Below are 22,150 nucleotides of genomic sequence, written 5' to 3' on the forward strand. Positions count from 1 at the left end.
ATGTAATAAACTTGGATTAGCAGCCGTAAACATGGTTCTTTCCGTGCAAATCAACGGGACTATGGCACAGTGACAACGAATCAGCGCCGAGATCTTGTAGTCATCGAGTGTCATTCCCTCGAATCTTGCGACACAGATCTTGTAGTCTTTTATTTTGGCAACAAAAGTAGCTGCGGCGAAGGTATGCGCTCTACCGAGTGCCCGTTCTAGTTTTGTACTGTGCAAATGTTTGGAATGTGAGACGCATCATGACGTGGGTGTGACATTGTGCTTGATGTTCCATCTCTTCCTCCTTATGAGGATTGATGATGAATTGGGTGATGGCAAATTTTGGTTAGAGGGATTGTGGTGACGAATTTGGTATAGAGGAAATATGGGGAGACGTGACAGTAGCGACGGATTGGTAATGTGTAGATTTTGTACATATGGGGTAAGGGCAAGGGTAGTGTAGGTGACAGGGGGGTGACGTACGGTAGGGACGAGCTTTCTCACTTCGCTCTCCGTACGCATTTCGCCTTGCATTGCCTTATTGATGTGTACCCTTGTGACCTTACCCCTCGCTCATTTGTCTCTTTTGTCTCCCACATGACCTGTGCGCCATTGGGCGCCGAGGGGAGCGTGCGTGAGTCGGCCATTGTGCGCCCGGCACTCTCAGAACCAGCTGTCTGCATCGATGCACCACATTATGGACCACATGCCTGTGGCCGAGCACCACTGATGGACCCCATGGGTTGGGGCATGGCCCCTCTGCTGGAACCGGCCATGAGGGCCCGAAATCTTGCTGGCGGACCTGGGCCACAAGGCACCGATGCCCCACAGGTGAACCACACGTAGTCGGCCCTGTGGGCCATAAATAAAGAAAATAAAATGGACACGTTGGGCACACTTTATTGCAAATAGGCCGCCAGTAAGAAAATGAGAGAAAATGACAACAACTGGAAGACATAATAATAGCCAGCAGAGGGAGCCGAAGAGCAAGAGATCACCTGCAGGGTTAGGGGTTGTTGGTTTTATTTTCTTGAACAATGGTGACTGCACCGATTGGTGCTTGGGTGTGTATTGGTGCGTTTTTGGGTGCTTTCATGGTGCGTCGATGCAGAGCAGACTGTCTCCCCCCCAGAAAGAACAATTACAGGTCCTGGGTTAGTCTTGTAAATAAAAGCAGAGTCATTGTAAATAATGCTCCCCACCGTCAGTGTGTAGTTTGAAGACCATTCCGCAATTCGGTTAACTGTGGGCGTAAGTCTGTTAGGCAGGGTGCAATGGAGCAGCGGGACACATTTATTTATGTTTTAAAAACTGTCGCACTCAGGGTCAGGTTAAAAGTAGAGGGAACTACACATACGTGTCACACTAAATAAAAGTTGTAGGCCCGGGCCGTGCCTAAGAGGAGGAGGGTGCAGTGTTGCGGATATGAGGACTGTATTTTTTTTTGATTGTGTGCTTTATTATTATTATTATTGTTATTTCTGCGCCTCCTGCCTCCGGAGCTGTGTAAAGGTCAAAAGGGCGTCCCATAATTAGTCCACAAGCATACACGTCAGCCAATCATAGAATACCCCTGTTCGATAGTTATATCTTATTCTGTGTTTTAGGGTAAGGCTGTGTCTCCCATTAATATAAATACTCCATTGCACCAGTGAAAGAGATAGATTCCCTTCATTCCCACTCCCAAAACTTCCATTTACCCTTTCGTCTTTGCCAGGCCTCGAGTGCCATTGCCAATTACCTCCCTTCCAATTGCCAACTGCATTTTGGGCGGTTTTCCCTTCATCCGCCATTGACCACGCGGCAGGGTTGGGGAAGAAAGGCGGGTCCCCACCTCGTCATAGAGGGGAGGAGTGAACCAGCCCTTGCCGACCAACCCAGAACGAGGGGTTGGCTTTAGAGGGCGGAGAGAGAACGTTTTGGGGAGGTTCGCAAAGGGTCAAGGGTGGGGCTTATATAACCCGAGGCAGAGGCCCCCGGAGAGAGTCGAGGAGGGAGGAGATCAGAAGACAGGAAGGCCTTGAGTTGGACTAAGCAAGAGAGGAAGTTGTTGGACTGGGTGGGACTAAGAAAGAAAGAGAAAGAGTCCTGAAGCTTGTGAGGGAAGGAGAGAGAACCCGTCACACCAACCCCCCACCAGCCGCGTTGGCTCCACCAAGCGTTCACCTCCACCAAGGCTCCACCAAGCTCCGCGTTGGCTCCACCAAGCGGTCACCTCCACCAAGCGTTCACCTCCACCAAAGCTCCACCAAGCTCCGCATTGGCTACACCACGCGTTCACCTCCACCAAGGCTCCACCAAGCTCTGCGTTGGCTCCACCAAGCGTTCACCTCCACCAAGGCTCCACCAAGCTCCGCGTTGGCTCCACCAAGCATTCACCTCCACCAAAGCTCCACCAAGCTCCACCAAGCGTTCACCTCCAGCCATCCACCTCCTGCGATTCCTGTCAGCATTCCCCGCGTGAGTCTGTCTTTTGTTTGTTCTGTCCCTGGGTTAATTAAGACTGTAGGTAAGCTAGCGTTGCACTGTGTATCTAATCTCGTCTGTAAATAAACGTGACTGCTTTCTTCTTGATTATATGTGTAAATAATAAATCCAATTACTCTTCTGTACGTTTTCTCATCTTATTCCTTTTTTCCTCTTTGTATTCGGTCGCTTTAGAGTTTTCCCGATTGAATAGCGGTGGCGCGATCCAGCCAAAGTTTGGGGTAAATCGGGTGTTAGAGTCGGGGAATAACTGTTCGGTCGCGGTAATATACCACCGCTCGGTCAAAATAACATCTTAACCGCGTCCGTAACAATATACATATACATATCCATATACATATACATATGCATATACATATATATATATACATATACATATACATATACATATATATATTTATATATATATATATATATATATATTGTTACGGTTTTGCCATAAAGGCAAACCCCCCATAGTTAATTGCACGACAACATGTAGCGTGCAGTCGTTAGTTATTTCATATTGAATGTAAAGGTTAGCCCCTTTCCATTGTGTAATAATCGAGACCAATATGCGTCGATTTCGGCAGGATTTCAAACCTCCATCTGGTGGAGGGAAGACATTTTGATGTAAAGGAAGGCGTGGCCAAAAGTGAAGCCCACGTGACCAATGAGGGGTCGTGGACACGTCACCAGCAAGCGACTAATGGGTTGTGAAACCTCCCCGAATGAGAGAGGGAAGGAGGACTGAAACCTTCCTTGGGGGAGGAAGGCTTGAATGCCCGCACGTGACGAACCTCATCCAATAGGAGGCTGTGGAACATTCTGGAGGCTTTTCGGGTCTGATAAAAACCCCCACCCATCGCATTTTCATCCTCTTGCTCCTGATTTTTGCTTCGCCGACGCTCTTGCTTTTTGCTTCACTGACGCTCCTCATCAGCTTTGACTTCGCAGATGCCCTTTGTCTATCTGATCCGACCTGCAAGCGTTGGCCCCTCCCGCGACTCATCTTGAAGCTGGTCATCCAACCTGCATTGAAGCTCGTCTGACCTGCGTTGAAGTTCGTCGTTCGTGCTGACTTTGAGGCGGCGGTTCGTCCTTCGGACTTTACCTCATCCAGGCTGCACGTCCGGATCGAGGATCTAACTGCGCACTGCGCACATCAAGCGGCCACCCTCGAGTCAGTCCCTGCAAACCACCAACCAAACCACCGTACGAGAATAACCGGTGTGTCATTCCCTATGTGCGAGTTTGTGAAGGCGCCTGTGGGGTTTATTATAGGTAAGGAATTAATAAGGCGGCATCTTAGTCTCTTTCTATTGCCTTGAAAATAAACGGCTGTACATTTTGTTGTTACTTTCAAACCTGTTCGTGTACGTCTTTTCGCTATTGGCCTAGCATCACCCGAGACCGAATTTGGCTTGAATCAGGTCCGTAAATCACGTCAGGTAACGCCGCTTTCCACACCGTGCAAATCCGCTTGGCATGCAATAAAGTGTGGGAAGCGAGGGTTCGATCCCCGGTTTCTTCAGTCGCGTGTCTTGAAGGTATTTGGGTTTATTTGACCAGCAAACTCTTCGGCGCGTGGTTGGGAGGTTGCCGATCGGAATTGCTTAGCAATCCGTCGATCACGAGCTTAGTCGCCGTCGGCGGCCTCAGTGGACCCGGAGTTTGAGGGGGAGCAGGGTAATAAACTCCCCTTATTACGTCGACGAACCCGGGATCCGCAACAATATATATAATATTATTGATTAATTATTATTATTATTATTATTAATATATATAATATTATAATATTCTATTATTGCCTCAAACAGGGAACCATGATTGTCATGGGGCCCGCAAGGCTAACCCCCGCTCGAGTGGGGAAAAATGGCCTTAAAACGATCATTCATTCAGTCATTCATGTATATATATATATATATATATGTCATGGATTCTGGTATTAAGAAGGTGATTTATGTTCTATAGTGTTCAAGTACATAATTCAACTTAATGAGGGTTTAAAGGCGTATAAAAAAATTAATTCCGGGTTTTGCCCCTGTTTTGCATAGTGTATCTGCGGAGGGTAACAAGCATGCGGAGGGTAACAAGCATGTGGAGGGTAACAAGCATGTGAAGGGTAACAAGCATGTGGATGGTAACAAGCATGCGGAGGGTAACAAGCATGTGGAGGGTAACTAGCACGTGGAGGGTAACAAGCATGCAGAGGGTAACAAGCATGCGGAGGGTAACAAGCATGCAGAGAGTAACAAGCATGTGGAGGATAACAAGCATGTGGAGGGTAACAAGCATGCAGAGGGTAACAAGCATGCGGAGGGTAACAAGCATGTGGAGGGTAACAAGCATGCGGAGGGTAACAAGCATGCAGAGGGTAACAAGCATGTGTGTGAGAGTGTGTGTGCAAGCGTAAACAAAAGTACCGTGCCTTCAGAAAGTATTGACTTTTTCCACATTTTATTGTGTTACAACCCGAAAATAAAATGGATTAAAATGAGATTCTTTGGGACTGATCTACACATAGTCAATTTGTGTTACTGGTACACCCACTCCCTATTTCACCATTGTGGGATGGGATACACGCCGCACCATCATGCCCGTTGTGGGATGGGATACACGCCACACCATCATGCCCGTTGTGGGATGGGATACACGCCGCACCATCATGCCCGTTGTGGGATGGGATACACGCCGCACCATCATGCCCATTGTGGGATGGTATGCATGCTGCACCATCATGCCCATTGTGGGATGGTATGCATGCCGCACCACCATGCCCATTGTGGGATGGGATACATGCCGCACCATCATGCCCATTGTGGGATGGCATGCACGCTGCACCATCATGCCCGTTGTGGGATGGCATGCATGCCGCACCATCATGCCCATTGTGGGATGGCATGCATGCCGCACCATCATGCCCATTGTGGGATGGCCTGCATGCCGCACCATCATGCCCATTGTGGGATGGCATGCACGCCGCACCAATGCTCACAAATGCATCAACTAGGCGATGATGTTGAAGGGACTAAAAGTCGAGAATCAAACACAGACTAGACAGATCAAAAGTGAACACATAATCTTTGAACTATCCTTCCACCGTAGCATTTTTCTGCCCACCTCCACTTGTTTGTCCCTCCTTTTGTCTAATCTGCGTAATCACCTACCTGAGTTCACCCAATTCTGTACTCTTCACTCGAGTCCATTGAAACGGAACCTCACTGCCACCTCATGGTTTCTACCATCAATACCCATGCTTATTTGTTTGAATGTAACTCAATAACCCTGTACATTTGTCTATCAGCAGATTTCTTTCCTCGTGTTAACTCTCATCTCTTTGATATCGGAAGCTCTTCAGGAGACCCCAGAAAGAGACACGATTCAGAATTAGTTTCAGACAAATATTATCGGGAACAAGCCCCGCTGGTGCAATTGTCTCCTTGACGTACTAAAATACGTCATTTCCTGCCTGTCTGTCTGACTTAACCAATCCCAACCAAACTTGCCAGTGGGACTAAGGGTCACACAGCAGAGGTTATAGCGACTTAATTTGTCCCTCTCCCCAAGGGGGTTTTCTGCCTTGGACAAATGCCGTGTTAAGGTGTATAGACATGTAGCTTAACGTGGCATATTTCAAGGCAGCTTCTAATTACAAAAGTCATAACAACAATAATGATAAATGCATAATATTAATGTTATTACAAAACAATATTAACACGAATAAAATTCCTCCTCCCCAAGGGTTTTAACTCCTTGGACAATCGCTGTGTTAAGGTGCTCGGCCTCTGGTTTAAGAATTACCTCTCGCTGAATGTTTAAGATCCAACAACTTATTTCAAAAGAGTAGATAGGCCATTGTGGGAATATAGCTTGGAGAAAATCTAACTCCGTGGCCTTAACTACAGGGGTAAATGCCATGAATGTGGCACATGAGAATGGAGATAGAGTCATGTCGTAAATAAAGGTCATCCAAGCAGTACACCAGTCAGCATGCTACTACCATCTTGCCATCCTAGTAAGCCGAGTACCTTGTCAGTAATTTTCACGAAGAGGCTGAAACCTTCAGAGTTGAGGAGGTGTAGCCTGGAAACGATGTTTTTGCATAAATCTCTGGCACGTGTGCTGGATTCGACCTCGAATGCCTAGATGACCATGGGTGGAGGGTGTGAGAAAAAGGCAGAAATGTTCGTGATGTGGAACTAATTAACAGTTTTAGAACTAATTAAGGCCAATATTTTTATATATATGGCCAGTCTTTTGGATAACAGCTACAAGTTTCTGGCCATTCACATGTAATAAATAGCAATCTATCATATAATGTGAAGTGTGGTGTCTGTCTCCCGCTTCAGGCGCTGCTTTTGAAAAGCTTCACATGCAGGCAAAGCTCAACATTCGACCACAAGAAATGCATGAAGCTGGACATTCCTCCTCGAGCCTTGATTATGTAAAGAGAAAAAAGGGGGGGGAAAGGACGAGAAGGCAAATTGGTTGAAGGCAAATGCCCTACTATGGGATTTGGCTTCTCGGGGGTGAGAGAATGGAGTATGACAACTGCAGAGAAGATAGGATCAATTCAGCCCGATACGTCAGAAATTGAACTGCAAAAACACAGCTCTGTCGCAAACCCACTGCCAACTGAGATATCCTGTCGCCAATAAATTAACTTTTTAATCTTTCTTTGCGGTTTCTTTCTCATTTTCCTTTCCTTTGTACTTTTTTACATTATCAATGTTAGGAGAAAAGCTTTTATAAAAACCACTTGTAGGACAAGGACATTTGGAAAATAAAATGGACAAATCCACTGAACATGATTCTGTGAAATTTTACCGGCGACATGTCACAGGTCTACAAGAGCTTCGCGTTTCTGTTGTTGTTCTTGTTGGGGGTCAATTTTTGAAATAAGCACCGATTGGTCAGAAAGTTGCTGGACCACACCCACATCTGTCACTTGACTCCACCCACCATAGCACAGAAACAAAATGATGGTAATCAAGTGTTACGTTATGCAAATTACCAAAAAAAATAATCTATTGCTAACTATACTGTCATGGCTATAACATGTCGTTTAATAAAAATAGCATTGCGTAATTTTTGAACGCCCCATATTGGGGTTAAGCAATCCTTGACTGTGTGACGGGTCAGCTCGTTCCGTTATAACTGTGGGGAAGGGTAACATGGATAAGACTTGTTGAAGTAATTTTTAATAGCGCATTAAATGTGGTTCCCAATCACTCTGTTCATATCTTAAGAGTACAGTACTTTAATTATTTAATTAATTAATTTTAAGAGTACTGAAGATTGAGAATTGAAGATTGAAGATGGAGAAGATTGTCATGGGGACCGCAAGGCTAACCCCCGCTCCAGCAGGGAAAATTGCCTTAAAATGCCTGTTGTTGTTGTTGTCGTACTGAGCTCACCTACAAATTGCCGAAGGAGACATCTAACTTCCTCTGAAAAATGGCTGTTTCTATCTTCAACAATGTCGACTATAGTCAATTCCACAATCTGCAGGCAGAAGAATAGACCATTGATAGGATGCAGTTCAAAAAGTTTCCATTTCAATTGTCATCCCATGCTCGATAGGATTCGGCATACCAGAGGTGAGAGTGGTCTTGTACTTGTTCTTATGAATGACCATTAAGTATTACTGTAGAAGTACTGTATTACCAGAGTACTGTATTACTGTAGAAAATTCTGCAAAATAGGGTGCCAATTCCAACTAGGCGATGATGGTGAAGGGACTACAAGTTGTAATTTGAAATACTAATTATGCACCAAAAGCTTTGCATTGAACTAAGTGCAGCAATATCGATGATGTCAAAGTGGCATTGATCCAAGCAGAGGATGCAAATTCCATTCTGGACCAGACCGTAACTCGTTATACAGTTGATCATTGATGAGAATATATGGTGCTGCCCTCTGGAGCACATTGAGGCAATGACCAGAAATTATGACATATGGGGTTCAGGATAACTTTGTGCTGAGATTCAGTCCTAGAATCGCATCTTCCTCTACTTCATCGAGTTGGGTGTTGAAAAAAAAAATCGAGATGTATAGTGTTCCATCTACTGTCTAGACTCTAGATTATCAAGGTGATACATTTTCTCATTTCAGGTCAGAATTTAGTGAATCGGCCACTTGGCACAGATGTAGCTTGTTTATTACACCTGCCACTCAGCAGGTACGGATCACATGCATACAGAAATGCAGTATTCTCTTGCTTGGCTTAGTAATATCATCAATAAAGATGAGAAATTATAACGTTCCAAGAATGGACCCTTGTGGCACACCTGTATTGGCAGGCTTAATGCTAGAGGATGTTACACTCGATGCACCTTCCAGTTGACTGCCACAAAGATAGTCTGACAAGAAGGTGAGTAAACTTCCCTCCGAAACACAAGTTGACAAAGTTTGGCAAGTAGTCCCAGTAATGAAATTGTCAAAATCAAGCCAGAAGAAGTGATTCTACATTTCCCAATTAAAATGATAACCAAAGGATCCCAGAGGTAGGTGTCAAAACAGGTAAATTATTCACTGTATTATTTACTCTTCTCATTTGAAAGTTATTCTTCAACACATTATTTTGCACTTTTTCCATAAAACCTTCAATTCCCTCTTTTTGTCGAGCACAAATTCTGCCGAAACTTCACTCACCTCATCAGTCCCATCGGGGAAGTAAACTTTGTGAAAGATCTGCGTCGTCTTGTGTTGAATGGCTTCTACTTCCACCAAGTGAGGTGAAAACTTCCGGCAGCCATTTCTGGATGAAAGGAAATTGGGGAAATGCAGAATCACTCCCCACTTGTAATTGTAACCCCTTCATCCTTGGTGGTTTGGCTCTGGCATGAGCCTCAACTGGATTATATACTCCAACATGGTTCAAATTTCACCAGTACTTTTGCTTATAACCAAGCTTGTACCCAGGGTGTCTCAGAATTCACTACAGAACGTTAAAAAAAAAAATATCAAGATTACATTCAATGTTAATAACAGGTAGTATGATTGGTTAAGTAACTAAATAATTAATGAAATATTTCAACAGTCGTGCAATTGGTTGAGCATACTTTTCAACACAAAATCTTATTAGTAAGGGAAACATATGAAAATCTGTTAACTAAATTGTTACCAAAAAATTTCTTCACCAATATGTTTGTAAAGGTGTGTAATAACATGTGTTAAAATGTTGAAGGTCAACTCCCGTGGGAAACCCAGAAAAAAAGCTGTTGAATTCGGGTACCGAAAAATTATTTTCGAAAAATTTTATTTTTTTTAATCGGCCCTTAAGTAACTTATGAGGGGTCAAATAAGGGTTTTTCATGATTCTGAGTTGATTGTTAACATTTATATTTCACCACAGACACTCCTTTGTGGAAAAATAATTTCTAAATATATCTCATTTTCTACTTTGCAGGACATGGAGTCTAGCAATATGGATGAAGACGTTACTCCACCTGTGCTCAATTGCTTCATCTGTGCACGCTCGGATACACCAGCTGAAAGGCTCATACAGGCAACTCCAAAGGGATACTCAACTTTATTGAAACAAGCAGAAACTGTCGAAAATGTTACTGTTGTGGAACGTATGAAGGAGGCTCAAAAGGAAGGAAAACTGAGGTACCACCAGAAGTGTAAAAATGATCTGTACAACAACTTTGTTGCAACCACCAAGAAGTCAGCTCAAGCATCAAAGGCAGAGAAAGAGTCATCAAAGTTGAAGAGACGACACACTACTTGTGAGTTCAGTTCATCAACTGGCTGCAGTTCTAGAAGATCACAGTCAGTTGACCTCCTGTATAAGGATGTATGCATTCTTTGCAACCAACCAGCCCAGCTCTACAAAAATAATCCAGCACAAGCTAGAAAGAAATACAGAGTGCCAGATAATTTGATGGCAGATACACTGAAGGCAAGCTTGCTGAAGACATCACGGAGTCGCGGGGATGACTGGGGCACTGAAGTCACTGGACGCCTGGAAGGGATCAACGACTTGGTAGCAGAAGAAACACTGTACCATTTGCGATGCAAACTTATGTTTGCGAGAGGTGACAGTTTGTCCAAGACTGATGAGGAAGGAAAAAGGAAGAGAGGACAGAGGTGTATTGATGAGGAGCGAGAGGCAGTTTTTATTGAATTCTGCGAATGGTTAGACTCAGAATTAGAGCATGGGGTAATGAACATGGACCAAGTCCATGAAAAGCTGCAGGAGTTTGATCAGTCACCAGAGAAGAGCCTTTCTTATTCAAAGCATTGGCTAAAGATAAAACTTCTAGAGAAATACGAAGACACCTTGTATTTCACAACACAGGAAAGAAGGGCAGATGTACTCTGTCTCAAAGATGGCACCGACAATATTCTGCGAGCGCATCATGCTAATCTTGACCATGGAGATGAGAAGACTCAGATCATAAAGACGGCACTCAAGTTCATATCCAATGATATTGCCTTGATTGATTTAGGTCCAAAGTCATACCCCACCACACACAGTATGACTGACATCGATAGTCAGCTGACACTTGTTCCTGCAAGCCTTCAGATGTTCTTGAGACCGATTGTCAAGACAGACGAAAGAGTTGCCGTTTGGGGGCAGAATTTTATTAAGGCCTGTCGACCTCGGTCTGGAGTATTGCCACACCAAATGGGGCTTGCCATACAACTTGATCATAGATTTGGGTCAAAATGGATGCTCAACAAGTTCCACCGGCTGGGATACACTGAGTCTTACACGGAGACACAAAACTACAAATACTGCTTCCTTAATAGTAGGAGTGGAGATGATGATGTTCCAGATACTTCTGGCACTCTTGACACCATTGTGGAGGAAACCGATGAACAGATCAATGATGAGGTTGCGGTTGATGCTGCGCTTGAGGATCAATGCTGCGCTTGAGGATCCCGGGACTGGATCCTTCTACAGAGCATGTCTCTGAACCCCAGTGACTATGGATGGACAATAGGTGTGCATGGGTATGAGCCAGTTCCAACACTGGACCCCATGGCTCCTGAGGAGCTATTGCAGTTCACGAGCTGTAATTGTCATGGAGATTGCAGCAACCGGCGATGCAGCTGCAAGAAGAATGGGGTCACGTGCATCTCGGCCTGTGGAGTCTGTAATGGCATTACATGCAGAAACTGCAGTCATGATGTTGTTGAGTCTGAAGAAGACATAGACAATGACTGTTGAAACTTCTGACATTGTGAATGAGAAATAACTCTTGAGTATTATATATGTATGTGAAATAAAAGCTACTTTGTGTGTAAATGTAAAAGTGAAAATATAAATGTTAACAATCAACTCAGAATCATGAAAAACCCTTATTTGACCCCTCATAAGTTACTTAAGGGCCGATTAAAAAAAATAAAAATTCTCGAAAATAATTTTTCAGTACCCGAATTCAACAGCTTTTTTTCTGCGTTTCCCACGGGAGTTGAACTTCAACATTTTAACACATGTTATTACACACCTTTACAAACATATTGGTGAAGAAATTTTTTGGTAACAATTTAGTTAACAGATTTGTGAAATATCTCATAAAATGCCCTTACTATATATCTAATACGCTAAGTCTCCAGGAGGTCGATTGTTTCGGAGCTAAGGGCTTTTTCCCCTGACAGGCCCCAACCTCCACCAACCCCCCAGTCCAACGGGGGACATCGTCCCATGGCGGAAACCACACTCCTCGATTTTTCCTTTGCTCCGTGTTCCAGGGGGAGGAGTGGGGAGGCCGATTCAAATTGTCTATGTAAATGTGTATCGTGTAGCTCCACCTTCAGGTGGCCCTTTACAGGACAGTATACATTCCTGTCCCCATATTTTGCAGTGCAGTGAGGTGCTTCTATCTATCTATAAGGGTCGAGGAGGGGGGATCCATCCTTCCAGAGCTAAAGCGTTTTTTCACATTGCGAAGAACGGCAACTCTTCTCCGCGTCTTCACGCCATTAGCAACAGCGTAGCAAACTTTGCTCCTCCAGGCTCAGGGTGTCCCATCTTCTCTTCTGTACATCTTCTTATTTTCTTTTTCTATACAATAACCTTTCTTATCTCGATGTAGCCGATATACGTTGCACACCAACCCGAGGTCTTCTTTCAATCGTTTAATGAATGTTTTGGTTTGAAGGGAACACAACATAAGAAAAAGGGGCAGCAACATGCGCTCACACGAGTCCTTGTCCTTGGGTCATTCGAGTGCAAACTTTGGGTTGTGCAAACAAACAAAGTGCAAACAAACAACCGAACCCAAAGACTACAGCTTTTTTTTTTTTTTTTGTATACTGAATCGAGGCTCGTGAATTAAAGGGTGAAGAGGCGAATCCACACAACACCGGCGACCACACTCCACGTTAATGGCTGGGCCTGAGAACGCACCAAAATCCTCCCCTCTCCACGAGAGTCAGGGCAGAAGCGTGCTTTCGATTTCCGGTGGCCAACAACTAAACTTATTTTTACATTTTACACCCTCATGGTACAAATCACCATAAACCACACATCAATCTATCGCTAGACATTAAACTACAGTGGCAAGGAAAATTTAATAAAATAAATATACCAGCCAATGCGAACAACTCCGTGTGACCACACCTTTCGCCAACATTTCCACCCACTTGAACTGACAATGTCCCCATATCAGCGAACAATCAAAATGAAGAAATCCAAGAGGTAAGAAAATCAAAGAATCCAGCCTGAGTCCTATCACTGGGTACTTCAGCTCCTACACTGTGAAGGAACCTCTGTGGTGGAATTCCTCTTGTCGAGTCAGAAGACTTCTTCAGGGTCTCAGTTGTTCTGTCAACTGGTAATGTAGCAGGCGGCTCTGGACTGTCTTCCCTACCCATGACTTGCTCCTCCACTGTGGTACATTGTTACTGATGGTTAAGTCCACCTGAGGAGGGCTTTCATCATCCTTAACGGTTAAATCCACTTGAGGAGGGTTTTCAAATTCGACTTGTGCAGGATAAGACGGAACATAAACCCTAACAGCATCTTCCTGCTGACCCAGCGTGTCATCTGTGTTGTCACCATTCCTAGTCGTATTCCCTTTGGAGACATTCATTGGAAATGTAAACAAACTTGGGGGATTTAAAGGGTCTTCAAAGGTCAAACGGGACTCAGCAGGCTAAACGCTAAAGGGTCGAAAGATATATCCCAACCGTACGTAATTAATAGATGTATGTAATTAATAGACAGGACGCAACCAACATTCAAACAGTACGTAATTAATAGAAATACAGTCACACAGCTGCACCGCCTCATCGCCTTTTGGCTTCACGGATTGTTTTTCAGTTTTATATATCTGAAGGAGGAAGAAGAAGAAGACGTTATTGTCACAAATATACATACATACATATCCATACACGTTTGTACGAGTACATTATAATAAAACCATATACATTATAATAAACATATCTCGACGTACCGTAAATTCTTGAAGAGCCTCTGGAGGCAGTCGGCACTGAGGGGCTCACGTCTGCGTGACTGGATAAAGCGCTGCACATGCGGCAAGAGTAGACAGCTTGGTGGGAAGAGTCCAGTACACAGCCAAAGCAGCTCCCATCCACGTTCTTCACTATACCTGCACCATCATTGATCAACACAGTCTTCATTGTGCTTATATGCAATTGCGGATTGATTTTTTTTCACGTACATTCCCACCATGGCAAGCCCACCATTTTGTGACCTCGCTGATGAGGTTTTGTTCACGCCCTATTCCAACTTTACCATTTATGGGTTACATCAATTAAGGGCCATTTATTGGATAAAGACTATAAATAGGGGGATTTATACAGTATATACAGTCACGTGAAGAAGTAAGTACACCCCATGTAAAGTTTTGACTTTTTCAACATATTTCAACATACAGCTATTTGATCTTCATTTCAACAATATTGATAGATAAAGGTGATATAATATAACAAATATCATGAAACATTTACATTTTGTAGTCCATTGTATAATTTAAATAAACATAAATGCAAATTTCGCATGTGGAAAAAGTAAGTACACCCCTACATTTATCACTACTTCAAATACCTAAAATTAGAATCAGGTGCACCAGCTCAGGTGCAAATGATTAGAACATCGTTAGAGAGGATCTTGGAGGAAACTGTCTTATTTAAACCTCAGACATTTAATTTGGTTTGCTCTTTGTTGTTGAAGTGTGCGGCGTCACAATGCCTAGATCAAAAGAGCTCTCTGAGGCCTTCAGAAAGAAGGTTATAGATGCCTACGAGTCTGGGAAGGGATTTAAAAAGATCTCCAAACAATTTGAAATCAATCATTCGATTGTCCGGAGGATCATCTACAAGTGGAGAAGATTCCAAACAACTGCCAACTTGTTCAGGTCAGGCCGCCCCAGCAAGTTCAGCCCGAGAGCAGACCGCAAGATGCTGAAAGAAGTCTCTAAAAACCCCAGTGTCATCACGGGACCTACAGGTAGCTGTTGCCACTGTTGATGTCAAAGTGCATGAGTCTAACATTAGAAAGAGGCTGCACAAATTTGATGCCAGGAGGAAACCTTTGCTGTCCAGAAAGAACATCAGGGCAAAACTAAAGTTTGCCAAGGAACAACGAGGCAAAGACCAGCACTTCTGGAACAATGTGCTCTGCACAGATGAGTCAAAGGTAGAGCTATTTGGCCACAGTACCAGAAGACATGTTTGGCGAAAACCAAAGACAGCGTTTGACCACAAGAACCTGATACCAACTGTAAAGCATGGTGGAGGAAATATTATGGTTTGGGACAGCTTTGCTGCAACAGGGCCTGGGCAGCTCACCATCATAGCATCCACTATGAATTCTTCATTGTACCAGAGGGTGCTTGAGGATAATGTGAGGCCATCTGTCGGAAAGTTGAAGCTTAACCGAAGGTGGACCTGGCAACAAGACAATGACCCGAAACATACCAGTAAATCCACCAAGGAATGGCTGAAAAGAAAGAAATGAAGGGTTCTGGAATGGCCAAGTCAAAGCCCGGATATAAATCCCATCGAGATGTTGTGGGTGGATTTGAAACGAGCTTTGCATGCAAGAAACCCCTCAAACATCGCACAGCTGAAAGAATTCTGCATGGAGGAGTGGGCAAAAATTTCTCCCTGTCGATGTCAGAGACTGGCAGACAGTTATAAGAAACGCATACTTGAGGTTGTTTCTGCCAAAGGGGGCAATACCACCTATTAGAGCCAAGGGTGTACTTACTTTTTCCACATGCAAAATTTGCATTTATATTTATTTAAATTATACAATGGACTACAAAATGTAAATGGTTCATGATATTTGTTATATTATATCACCTTTATCTATCAGTATTGTTCAAATGAAGATCAAATAGCTGTATGTTGAAATATGTTGAAAAAGTCAAAACTTTACATGGGGTGTACTTACTTTTTCATGTGACTGTGTGTGTGTGTATATATATATATATATGTGTGTGTGTGTGCGTGCATGTGTGTTTCTGCCCAATCACTGGTCAAATCACCAACTATATAGAACTTAGAAACCAGGCTGACCAAAAATGTCGATATGCTCTACAGTCTACATGATTGCTTACATTTTTAGCATTTTCACTTTCTGAACAATGATTAACTTGAGACTGCACATTAAACCTCGTTATACTATCTGTTCAAGCATGTCTTCCATCCACAATGGCAGACATAATAAATAACTCTCCCTCACTGTCTGCAACTGTTTGTAAATGGATTAAATTTGCATTTCTTCTGGAGTAAAAGCAACGAGTACAAATAAAGCCTGTTCTAATACTTGCTGCTGAAAGGTTGGTGTCCCAACATAGTCTTGTGGTCTTACCGCACGTGGTTTTCGGTGAGTTGTCGCAGAATCTGGCAATAGATCTCGTCCTTCATGGGCTCTGCTTTCAATGCCACCTCGAATATTTGGTTTGTGAGCTCTATGCCGCTGTGCAGTCTTCGGGATGGGTAATCTCCCATGTACTTCAGGATGGGTGCATTGTCAGTCAAGGGGTTTGCGTAAGGTTAATGGAAGGGTCTTTAAGCCCGTCAAGGTTAAGTACCTGGACCTGTCAATTTAGTGACATGACCTCCAATCCACGAAGCTAATGGCTGAGTATCTGCATCAATCAGAATGGGCTAGTTACATTGCCAATTTCTATGATTGATCATTTACCTTACAGCATGGGAAATACAATATGTGGCAGAGATGGGAAATTAAAGACGAGGCTGAACTCAAACGTCAAAACTTCTACCCCTGTTAATTCATTCTAGATCCACTTTTCTGAAATACCGACTTCTTTCCTGGAAGTCCTAGCACTGTCCATGTGTTGTTGTTTTTTACCTTCCCAACCGCCCCCCCCCCCCCCCAACCTCCTTCCCACGCCTCCTCCGCCCAAGCCCTCTACCTCCCACAGATCTCCCGATGTCCCTGCTCTCAAATGTTATACTTGTGTGCTTCCCCCTCTCTCCCCATCTTGTCTCCCGCCCCCTTTATTATGTCTTATGTGTCCGGTTATTTTTTTTGTTTGTTTTTTGTCATTAATGTTAGCTCTTACACGAGCCTCGATCTTGTATCCAAACAAAAAAAAAAAAACCAAGAGTCTGTCATGCGTACACAAGAGCAACCAACATAAGAACTAGGAAGGAGGATATCCAAGAAGGCTGAGCAGGCATCCTGGCTAAGCTCCTCACTTGCAGCCAACTTTCGGAGGAGAGGTTGCTTTAATGGCTCCCTTGCGCAAACCCATGCTCTCTGCCGTGCTCTCGGCCGGCTCACCATTACTCGGCTCAGCGTGTGCTTCGGTGGTGGCCTGAAATGGGAGGTGATTAGAGGAGAGTATAGTATATCCCACGTGTGTGTTAAAAATGATGTCACCAACAACTAATATAGTTGCCCAGCAGGCAAGACGCAAGGCTCATACCTTTGTCGATGATCTAACTCTAATCCAAGCATTGTAAGATTCTCTTAAAAGTGTGAAAAATTCCCATTATTCAGCTACAGAAATTAAATTATATTATTTCTATAATTGACAATAACTACAACAGAATTGCTGTCACACAAACCCACCTGAAGTGATCCATTGCAAACTCCTCCAAAGTGTAGCATTTGAGACTTTTTCCATTGTCTTGATACCCATCACCACCTGGCGAAACCTACAGGTTATATGACGAGAGCACATGTATTTATTATGCACGCAAATATGATTTTGACTGCCCCCTTCCCAACTCTCCAAGATCCATACACACCGCCTGACAGAGGAGGTGAGTGGAGGAGAACAGGTGAGTATATACTGTGTTCAAAAATGAAGGTATACACACACATGCATACTATATATGTGTGTGTGTAATGTGTATATATGTATATAGCTTACAATTTGTATCCCACTGATAGATTGGATCTGCATGCAGACATTAACCAAAATCTAATGAGCTTGTCCTTGTCAACGACAAAAATCATCCACCATGTTTTGTCATAATCCATACAAACTTATGGAGATATCGTGCTACATATTGTTTTTGGCCACATCTCCTACGGGTGAAGAATTACTGAAGAAATTAAAAAATATATTGGATGCGGATCCACGTCTTCACCAAAATCTCAAAAATTCATCCTTATCACACCCAAAATGCGACCAAATTTCATCCAAATCTGTCCATAACTTTTGAGATATCCTGCTCACAGACAGAGTGGCAAATAGACAAACAGGGGTGAAAACATAACCTCCATCTACCTTCGGTGTCGGAGGTAATAAAAAGATGATAAACCTGTATGACTGAGGCAATTGAAATGTGCTGTGGCTTTTAAGTACAATGCAATTGAAGTGTATTAAATAAAATGGATAATAAGAAAATGTGGATGTGATGCAGGCATGATGGGCCAAATGGTTGTTTTTCTATGTCAAGGTTTTCTTCGGTATTCTTCACAAATTGAATTCACTATGAGACGGAAGTAATAGCTTGAAATTACATAAGAAAACCAAAAGTGGCCGGAAGACCTAACAACACATTAAAGTACCTGCATGGAGACCTGTAACAACTCCTGTCTCTGTCCAGGACTCATGGCCACAAGAGCTTGCAGCTCAGGGAGTGGGTGTGTTGCTGTCGGTAGAACGTACACACATGACGTGGGAAAGTCCCCACAGGCACCAGTCCTTTCGTTGAGTCCATGAGCCCAGCCGGAAGAGAGTACATCGGAGCCCCTCTCCTGGTCGAGCACAATGAGGTCCCCTTTGCGGAAACTCAAGAACGTTCCCTCATCGCCAACTGTCCAAAAAGGGTGTTATTTGTTGGTAGATGCACAATTTGTGAGTCACACTTTAGTATCTAAACCTTCATGGCTATTATTTTGTAACACCCTGTTTAGAGTTAGATATTAGGATAACATTCCACTGTATATGCAAATTAAGTTTCACAAGTCATTGAATGTTATATTTATTAGAAAATAGTTGCTGAGAAATTTGTGCCTCAAGCAGGTATTGCTCAAACTGACCAGGTGGAGGATTGTCCTGCAGAGAAACCACGTATATTGAGCGACTGCGGAGACCTTCCAGGAAGCAGACCACCAGGTCGCGTATATCTTGAGCGTTTATGGAGCTGAACGTGTACTCATCTCCCCTGATGGTTGCTAGTGAAAAGTTTTGCCCCTGGTTCTTGCCTTCTCTGGTGACACATGATATCACTTACAGTTTAGGACAAAAAATTGCTTCTTCAGATAGGGTCTTGTAAAAATAGTCTTATAGCATGGAACATCAATAATGTCAAACAGGAACATCAATATTGCGGTCTACAAAGAAAGCAGATCTGAGCATGAATTGCACTTACTTGCATACAAGGCACAGATTGCTGGTTGCGTCATTCTGTAAGTTTGGCTGCGCCACTAGAGCAATTCCCTCATCTATATCAATGTAGGAATTTCGAATTTTCCTCAGGTACGGCTACACAGTGTCCTACTTCATTTCAAATACAGTAGTACTATTGGATCTTTATTGTCCACAACTAAATACTGGCAGACGATACAGCTGTGCCCTCTTTAACATATGTGATAAATGTGTGGCTTTGATTAAAATGTCAGTACTTCAGCTGCAGCATTGACTACTTAACTAAACTTAACTAAACTTAACTAAACTTAACTAAAGTTCATCTCCATCAATAACTGCAAATCCCCCACTGCTCCCCTCCCCCAAGGTGTCCCCCAAGGTTCAGTTCTTGGCCCCCTCCTCTTCATCCTTTACCTGTCCCCCCTCGGTCACTTAATCCGCCGTCATGGTCTCCAATTCCACTGCTTCGCCGATGACATCCAGCTTTTCATCTCCACCAAGTCCATCTCCACCGCCACCCACTCTATCCTGACAAACTGCATCACTGAAATAAAATCCTGGCTTCAAATCAACTTCCTCAAACTTAACTGTGATAAATCTGAAATAATCATCATTGGCCCAAAAACGCTCACCAAGTCCACCCATAACTTTGCCCTCAACATCGACGGTTTCCCAGTATCCACCTCTCCTCACATCCGGAATCTTGGCATCATCTTTGACCAAACCCTCTCCTTCGACAAATACACTAAACAGATCACAAAGACAGCCTTCTTTCACCTGAAAAACATCACCCGTCTCCGTCCATCCCTCTCCTCCGTGGCTGCAGAAACCCTCATCCACACCTTCATCACTTCCCGTCTGGACTACTGCAATAGCCTCCTTTATGGTTCACCCTCAACAATCACCAATAAACTCCAATACATTCAGAACTCCGCTGCCCGTCTACTCACCCATTCCCGGACCCGTGACCACATCACCCCCGTCCTTTACAAGCTTCACTGGCTCCCCATCTCCCAGAGAATCCAGTACAAAATCCTCCTCTTGACCTACAACGCCCTCCATAACCTGGCCCCATCCTACCTGGCTGACCTCCTCTCCAGACACACTCCCACCCGCAACCTCCGCTCTGCTGGTACCAACCTCCTGACCCCCCCCATCCGGACCAAATTTAGATCCTGGGGGGACAGGGCCTTCTCCATCGCTGCTCCCACCCTCTGGAACTCGCTACCTCACACCATCAGAGACTCCTCCTCACTCACCACATTCAAAACATCACTCAAGACCCACCTGTTCAACACTGCATTCAACATTTAACCCACAACATCTAACCCCTGACTATCTCCTCTCTTTCTCCCTCCTTTGTGCTTTGAATATTTCCCTATTGATTCTTCTTTTTTGCAATTGTCTTTATGTTTTGCTATGCATTATGTTTTGCACTCTGTCAAAGCGTCTTTGGGCTTCCTGAAAAGCGCTATATAAAATAAATGCATTATTATTATTATTATTATAATCTTTTCTCCCCTACCACATTACAGGACACCGAGGGTGCCCTCAACTTGGTCTGAAAATGTACCCTAGTCAGGTTGTAATGCCATCGCAGGGTGCTGTCAAAGCAGCCCTCAAACAGGGTTGGAAAAATGGAATTTGGTTAAGGTATGACCTTGTAGTTTTGAAATGTACAGTGGGGTGTTTCCTATTCACTAGTGATGGTAAAAGTTGGGAGAGCCATTTTTACTATTGGGTATGTGAAATATGTCCAAAGATGGAGTATGCGTTATGAAACAGCATTACCTTCAATATCCTTAAATATGTGTTTCCAGGACAAATCAGGGAAGTTTAATGATGAGTGTTGTGGGTAGCAGATGCTATGCATTGCCTGCAAGCAATTACACTTAAGGAGAGGATCAAAAGTAAACCCTTCATTTATTTACTTTTTGTATTAGCTTATGAAAAGCCTAAGTATTGCAGATGAATAAGTATGCCAATAATAAGCCACCAGCATCCAAGTACCTGCTGCATGAGACAGCTGTGATCTCGGGAAATGAGAGCTCCAGAAGAACCTGCTCTTGGTCGTCAACAAAGTAAACTCCAGTCCAATTAACAGCCACCACAACGTCCCGCTGTGAAAAACTGGGGCCTGGTGTGAAAATTAATAAATCAAAAAATAAAATCGATAAATCAATATATTAATACCCTTCCCAGGGTATCAGGCACTTCCAAATCACCTTCCTGATCAAGGTCTGGTGGTTTGCCACTCCCTTCCCAATGATCGTTTTCCAAAGGTTACATTTTAATATGAAATAGGCAAAGCCTAGAAACGAACTAAACCCTTTACAATTACCCTTTAGAACCCCCTAGAATTACCCTTCACAACAATTTACAATTACCCTTTAGAACCCTCTACAATTACCCTTTGGAACCCTCTGGAATTACCCTTTAGACCTCTTTAGAACCCTTTAAAATTACCTTTTAGAATCATTTAGAATTACCCGTTGGAACCGTTTAGAACCCTCGAGAAGTACCCTTTAGATCCCTTTAGAACTCCCCTTAGAACTCTTGAGAATTACCCTTTAGAATTACCTTTTAGAACCCTTGAGAATTACCCTTTAGAATTACCTTTTAGAACCCTTGAGAATTACCCTTTAGAATTCCCCTTTAGAACCCTTGAGAATTACCCTTTAGAATTACCTTTTAGAACCCTTTGGAATTCCCCCTTAGGCCCCTGAGAATTACCCTTTAGAATTACCCTTTAGAATTACCCTTGAGAATTACCCTTTGGAATTCCCCTTTAGAACCCTTGAGAATTACCCTTTAGAATTACCGTTTATAACCCCCGAGAATTACCCTTTACAATTACCTTTTAGAACCCTTTAGAATTCCCCCTTAGACCCCAGAGAATTACCCTTTAGAATTACCCT

At 43.5% G+C, this 22,150-nt stretch overlaps 1 protein-coding gene across 1 annotated transcript in view; it reads right to left on the reverse strand.

Annotated features, from left to right (window-relative positions):
• The window catches only part of MYO7A (myosin VIIA), a 151,756-nt gene that overhangs the window by 61,606 nt on the left and 68,000 nt on the right, over positions 1–22,150 (reverse strand). Inside the window, exons 35-43 of the mRNA XM_078784432.1 lie at positions 21,243–21,369; positions 18,905–19,074; positions 18,431–18,678; positions 17,483–17,568; positions 17,068–17,225; positions 16,253–16,406; positions 13,869–14,024; positions 9,112–9,217; positions 6,486–6,599 (exon numbers count right to left, since the gene is read on the reverse strand). Of these exons, the coding sequence (XP_078640558.1) occupies positions 6,486–6,599; positions 9,112–9,217; positions 13,869–14,024; positions 16,253–16,406; positions 17,068–17,225; positions 17,483–17,568; positions 18,431–18,678; positions 18,905–19,074; positions 21,243–21,369 (1,319 nt within the window). The remainder of the gene's footprint in view (positions 1–6,485; positions 6,600–9,111; positions 9,218–13,868; positions 14,025–16,252; positions 16,407–17,067; positions 17,226–17,482; positions 17,569–18,430; positions 18,679–18,904; positions 19,075–21,242; positions 21,370–22,150) is intronic.

The sequence above is a fragment of the Myxine glutinosa genome, chromosome 9 (assembly GCF_964187855.1).
Source record: "Myxine glutinosa chromosome 9, kmMyxGlut1.1, whole genome shotgun sequence".
NCBI lineage: Eukaryota > Metazoa > Chordata > Myxini > Myxiniformes > Myxinidae > Myxine > Myxine glutinosa.